The 6,644-nt window shown below is 40.4% G+C and overlaps 1 protein-coding gene across 2 annotated transcripts; it reads left to right on the plus strand.

Moving 5' to 3' along the window:
- The first annotated feature begins 3,328 nt into the window (after nucleotides 1–3,328).
- On the plus strand, nucleotides 3,329–6,328 carry LOC123153091 (uncharacterized). 2 transcript variants are annotated; one of them, XM_044572381.1, is made up of 3 exons: nucleotides 3,329–3,749; nucleotides 5,563–5,577; nucleotides 5,853–6,328. In XM_044572381.1, the coding sequence occupies exons 1-3, from the start codon at nucleotides 3,717–3,719 to the stop codon at nucleotides 6,132–6,134; spliced, it is 330 nt and encodes a 109-aa protein (XP_044428316.1). In that variant the 5' UTR covers nucleotides 3,329–3,716; the 3' UTR covers nucleotides 6,135–6,328. The 2 variants fall into 2 exon arrangements, 1 of the variants encoding a protein (XP_044428316.1); XR_006476370.1 differs by having other exon boundaries at nucleotides 4,003–6,328.
- Nucleotides 6,329–6,644: the final 316 nt, after the last annotated feature.

The following is a 6,644-nucleotide window of genomic DNA, read 5'->3' on the forward strand; positions in this document are numbered from 1 at the left end:
TTGTAGATCATGAAAAGAATGCTTTAGGTGCTGGTTATATTGTTAAATTTATTCATGATGCTACTGAAAATTATTATGAGGGAGGAATATATGCTTGTAGGAATTGCAATAATATCAAGTTTCCTCTCTATGTGCTTAAAATTTTGAAGTTATGCTTGTTTTACCTTCCTATGCAAGTTGATTCTTGTTTCCATAAGTTGTTTGCTCACAAAATCCCTATGCATAGGATGGGTTAGACTTAAATGTGCTAGTCATATTCTCCTTGATGCTCTCTTTATGTTTCAACTAGCAGGTGCACCCGCACGTTTGCGCGACTAGAATTTTATAGAGAATAAATGTGTTATTTTCTTACTTGTTACAAATTTCATATATAAAAGAGATATATTATTAATATGCATTATAATAAATAATTTTAAATTTGCTATTGGGGTTTTCATGCAATGTTTTTTTTATAAAAAAGGCATGTTTGATGGTTTGCCAATTGCCTAGCTCTGCCGTATATGCCGCAGAGACACATAGCTGCCTTGTGCATGACCATTCACTCTGTGCATTTTAAAACCGAACCGAAAAACCATATCGAAAATAAACCGAACCGAACCGATTTTTTTGTTTTTATGGTTTCTGGTTTCGGTATGGTATGAACTTTTCATACCGATTTGAACTTTGGTTTTTATGGTATATACCGAAAAACCCAATGGTTAACCGAATAAACCGAAGTAAAAGATAAATTTATATTTCTTGAGATGAACAACCGTACAAGTTGTCATTTTTCTTGTACACGAGTCAAATTCACTACTAAGCACCTACATTTTTCTTGTAACATTGTCATTTTTCTCTTTTTAAAATGCTAAGCACGTCCATAACCATCAACAGATGAATCAATGCATGCATATATACTTATATATATAGTCATATACTATTTGTGTAAAATAGAATATGTTTTGAGTCATAAATTTGCAAATTATTATTACGTCATTTTCAAATTCGCGTCAACTTTGGTTTTTATGGTATATACCGAAACCATACCGAAATAATTTGGTATATACCGAAACCGAACCGTATTTTAATTTCATACCGTATTTACCGAAGTATTAATACCATACATACCGAAAAACCGTATAAACCGAATCATGTAAACCGAATAAACCGAACACACAGGGCTAATGACCATCTTCCATGGCTTGTCATATCCAATTACCTAGGTGTCCAATTTAAGCATGTTTCTCTCTTTCCTTTTTTACATTGAAGCATGCCATACAATTTGTTTTTGCAAATTCTTTTATAGAAATTATTTACATGATATATAGTTATATACAGTAGAGTTATTTGACTTGCCATTTATTTGCGTTAGTTTTCTAATGATTTGGACTTAGAATTTTTTTTTTCCATTGTACAGAACTTCAAATTTTGCTTTTGTGAACACATCCAAAGCAATTACATGCAACTTATATAAATTATATACCCCCCAAAAAAACTGTAACCAAGTCTGTTTTTGGATAAAACAGTAACCATGATTTTTTTTAGTTTTTTAGGTAACCAAGTTTTTTGTAGATACGTATAAAACTGAGGGCCATTTACATTTGTGCCCTTAACTGGAACCCACTACTCAGATTTGCCTCTAATTTTGAAGCATGCTCAAATTTGCCCCTCTTTTGTTAGTCACTCTTATAGAAATGCCCTTCTGTGTCGCTACCGTTTGGTCAAAGGGCTTTGACCGTTTTCTGGACATTTGTTGGACATTTTGCCCCTAACTCCTTGTGCCACTTACATGCGGGACCCACTCTAAAAAAACAAAAGGCAAAACCTCTTTCTCTCATCCCTCTGTTTGTACCACTTACATGTGGGGGCCAACCAAAAACATATGAAAAGTTAGACCAGTCTGGTCAAATTAGACTTTGAGGACCCACATGTCATTTTCTCTTAATAGTTTTTAACTGTTTTAGTTAGAAGAGGGCCTAGGAGTCAGTGGCCCACTTAAACAAGGGCGTGTTAGTCTTAACAAATTTTTAACCACGGCCACTAAACTCTGGCGTGTGCTGAATGGACGGCGGCGACATGCGGGATGATGCCGGAGTGGCTCGGGGCTGCGGAGCAGGCCTGTGATGCTGCGGCCGCAAAGCCGAAGTCGACTTAGGTCACTGGAGCGCGTAGGGTGGCCGGGAGAACATGCAGCAGTGAGCTCAAGCGGCGGCACCGGCAGGAGGAGCACGGCGCGCGAGGGTCAGAAGGTGCGAGGGCTCTGCAAAAAGGCTCAAAGGAGCATATGCTCACCTGGAACATGACAGGGTAGTCAGGGATGACGGGGAGATACTACAGCGTCGGCTCCGACCTCGCTGGCGGCTGCCGGAGCATGCAGTCGTGGGACACGCACGACACAGGCTCAATACTCGAATCCCTCGCGCCAAGAGCATCCAATCGAGCTCATGCACATTTCCCCTCAACCATTTTGGTGCTTATCCCTCTCCTTCCTAATCTCCGGCGATGAGCGCCGCCGGCCACCCAAGGTCGATGCCGTCGCTTCCGGCGTGGCTTCTCCAAATCCTCGTGCTAAGATCCCCTTCTAGAGCTTCTTCTTGCTTTGCGCTCATCAATTTTGTGTTTAGTAGGTTCCCAGGAGCTCCCCGCAACAACCATCGCCGTCCACCACTGGACTCCGTCGGGGACTGGATCTAGTGGCCTCCTATGCGCCCAACTGGCGCGAATCAATGCGCGATGGTGAGCGCAACACTACCACTCTAGTGAACCTGTTACTGGCAGCTGCCGCGTGCTGTTGGCAGCCGCCGCCGATGTTCCCAGCACGCCGGAGTTGAGAGAGAGAGGGACAGAGAGGGAAGAGAGAGAATAGAGTTTTTATTTTTTGTTGGCCCCACATGTAAGTGGTAAAAAAGAGGGATGAGACAAAGAGTTTTTGCCTTTTGTTTTTTTAGAGTGGGTCCTGCATGTAAGTGGCACAAGGAGTTAGGGGCAAAATGTCCAACAAACGTCCAGAAAACGGTCAAAGCCCTTTGACCAAACGGTAACGGTATGGAAGGGCATTTCTATAAGTGTGACTAACGGAAGAGGGGCAAATTTGAGCATGCTTCGAAATTAGGGACAAATCTGAGTAGTGGGTTCCAGTTAGGAGCACAAATGTAAATGACTCAAAAACTGAAACCAAGTGTGCATAGCGCATGTATTTTTTTGGAAGAATGTATGTTTTGTTTTGAGGGGTTCATAGCGCATGTATGTTTTTTTAGAAGAATGTATGTTTTGTTTTGTAGTCTCATCGGTTTTGATGTAGGCCCAACAGTCATACCACCATGCACCTTTTTTCTTCCAAGAAAATCAACCCGTTTCCCTAAAAAAACGCACTCTCCTCCCACTCCCATCTCGTTAGATCCCCCACCAGGCTCCTCTCGTCCACATGCGCCATTTCTTCCGATTTGTTGCGAGTGATTGAAAGATGTCGCTGCTGGCATCAAGTGATCGATCCCCATGCCATCCCGCATCTAGTTGCCACTTATTTTCTTCAAATTTCTCTTCATTGGGTGGTGGCTCAGGTGGCCGGATGAGTGTGTGCACGCGTTTGATGCAGTCTCTACGGTGCGGATCCTCACCTACCTCGTCGACTCTGGCAACGCGGCCACGATGAGGGCCAGGTTGAAAGCACCGGATGCGCTCCTCAACCTCGTCTAGCGGCCCTGGCAGAGGTGCTGAAGGTTGGCGGCGTGGAGGAGATGGTGAGGGATCTCACGGAGGATGGGACACCGGTTCGTGGATTTGCAGACATTCACACCACTATAGTTTAATAGGTGTCCTTATCCTGGTTCTTGTCAAGTACTCTTATCATATCTTTGTAAATAGATATATAGTCTACCTTAGTATTCTGTTGATAAGCTACAAATCCACCCATTTTCTGGATAACTTCCTTGTTCTCCAAGGATTCATTTCACCTACTATATCATTCAGCCGAGCACTTTTCTTCCTTATGATGTCAGTAACAGTGGATTTTCATTTTCGCAGTGAACATCTGACCTTCTCTTTTTGCAAAACAACAACAACAACAACAACAACATCTGACCTTCGTACTCTTGGTCTTCCAGCCTTGTATTTTTTTTTACTTTTGCTCCAGCAGATTTCCTGTTCTTGCAGACATCTTTTCCCTTTCTTTCTGTAGTACTTGCCGCATTTCATTCTTCCTCTCGAGTCATTTGATAGTACAATAGATCTCAGTCTCCTCTTTTTGTCACTTTGTAGTTCACATGATGATAACAGTTGGTCGCGGCACCCATCTTTGTTTACTGTATCCCCATTGCTATCATGTGGTTCCTCTTTCGCAGGCACCAGTTCACATGACATTTTGGAACGTGAAACTCTATTATTCTGTGACTGTAAAATAAATATACATTTGAAAAATTAGACATGCTTCTAAAAATCTGGAAGTGTGTATGTGGAAAAAATCAATCACCCTTTTAACTGCATGTTCAGTTTCTTTGATTTATGTTTTAGTAAGGCGTCCCCTTCATCATTCATCAAATCATGTGTAACATATGTGCTGAATCGGTTTGGAACTTATATACATGGTACCTAATTTTAATTTTTGGAAAAATGAATAAAAGCACCTTTACCTCCTCAACTTCATTGTATACGTACAACATCTCAAGTCTATCACTGGGCACAAATGTTATCTGTACATAATTATGGTATTATCTTTGGCGCTTCAGATTTCCCATCCAATGACTTAGCAAGTTAGAGACAGATGTATAATGGTCAGAAAAAATAATTAGTTTGAAGTCTTAATTACAACTATAAATGTACCCGAGCGTTGGAGTATAGTTGAAAGTCTCAATTAAAATTATAAACATACATGGGCACTGTATATCTTCCTTGGCCCGTTCTTGTATTAGGTAAGGTTCTTCGTAGATAGCTTGAAGTAATAACAGGCAATATTTCCGGAGATCTTTGACCTCCTTTACCTTTGTATATGTGCAAAACTATTTTAATTTCGTTGCTTAGAGGACAATATTTGGTGGATTCCACAACCGTAAAATTGCTCCTCGGCCCGTTCTTGTATCAAGTCGGGTTCTTGGTAGATAGCTCGAAGTAATAACATGCCATTTTTCCGGAGATCTTGGACCTCCTTTACCTTTGTATTATGTGCAAAACTATTTTAATTTCATTGCTTAGAGGGTGATATTTTGTGGATTCCACAACCGTAAAATTACTAAATGCATAAGTAGATTGCTCATCGATTTTTAATCTGAAAGTGTCTATGAGACTTAGTAATTGTTTTTGAAAATGCTAGAATAATTTCTAGTTTAAAATATAAAGAATATACATGTTCATCCATTAAGATCATATCTGGGTTAATAAGCTCATCAATTGTAGGATTTAACATGTATCTTTATTACTTTTACTTGAATGTTCCCGTTTTGTCCCTGTTAAATCGCTCAGTTTTTTGTGTGGCACAATGTTTTGCCTACAAATAACACAAAATTATTTTTTCAATTCATGAAGTACCTGTGAAGACTGTAAAAGATAAGTGAATTTAGTAAATAATAATTGCCAAACTTTATGATTCAGGTGAGAAGACACTGGGTATGGCTTCGTCCAACTTCAAGTTACATGTTATGTGAAGCAGTTGGATGTGGTAGTCGTGGAGTGTTAGTTCTTGCTGACTTCAATATTTTTCGGTGTCGAGTTGAGCATCAAGTCGCCCGTTGCTTCCTATTATCAGCTGACTTTGTTTTTCTTTGTGGTGTCACGACTCAGGCATCGATTCGCTCATTGTGTCTACCACTGGCTCACTTTGGCATATTCTTGAACATGTGCTATATGTGGCCGGCTAATAATTGTCGAACTTGATGATTCAGGTGAGAAGGCAGTGGGCGTCATCCGACTTTGAGTTTTCGTGCCACATGAAGCAGTTGGATGTGGTAGTTGTGGAGTGGCGGTTCTTGCTGACTTCGATATTTGTCGGTGTCGAGTTGAGCGGCGAGTCTCCCATTGCATCGTCGTACCATATTCGTTTTTCTTTGTGGTGTCAAGATTCAGGCATCGATTTCGTCCCACTGGCTCCATTCAATTTCTTGTTTTTGGCTGATTTCTTGGGCGTGTGGTTTATGTGGACGACCAGTCTTGTTTATATTGGTTGATGTGGCTGACACCGTGTGGAGTCCTGATCTTATATTTGTCTTGCATGCATCTGTCCGGTTTTGGATTGTCAGCACGTGAGTTGTACTTACGTATCCATTATATGTTTGGGATCCTTATTTGTTGACCCATCCTTGGGAAAGAAAGTTATTATGGATCTGTTCGTGGTTGTCTCGGACATATTTGATTTTAAAATAGCAAATATGCCCGTGCTTTGCAACGGGAGAAAAACAATCAGATTATATAAATATAATAGAGATAAAAAAATCTGAATCAAATGCCAGGATGAGATAAGGATTTTCAATATGTCATTTCACAAACTATGTCCGAGTGATGTTATGATGAGAAGGGACTTTTAAAAAGTTATTTCAAAAACTGAAAATGTGATGGTCTCATTACGACTTAATTTCCTAAGGTGCCACAACGAAATATTTTTTGGTTGAGCAAACTACATTGTTGGACTGCTGCCTTAGTTAGACTGATGCATGATGTGTCTCACATTAACCTAGCAT

This window comes from Triticum aestivum, chromosome 7A (genome assembly GCF_018294505.1).
Source record: "Triticum aestivum cultivar Chinese Spring chromosome 7A, IWGSC CS RefSeq v2.1, whole genome shotgun sequence".
NCBI classification, from domain to species: domain Eukaryota; kingdom Viridiplantae; phylum Streptophyta; class Magnoliopsida; order Poales; family Poaceae; genus Triticum; species Triticum aestivum.

Excerpts from the sequence above, each read along its gene's own strand:
- LOC123153091 (XM_044572381.1), top strand. The coding sequence starts at position 3,717 with ATGGTGAGGGATCTCACGGAGGATGGGACACCG.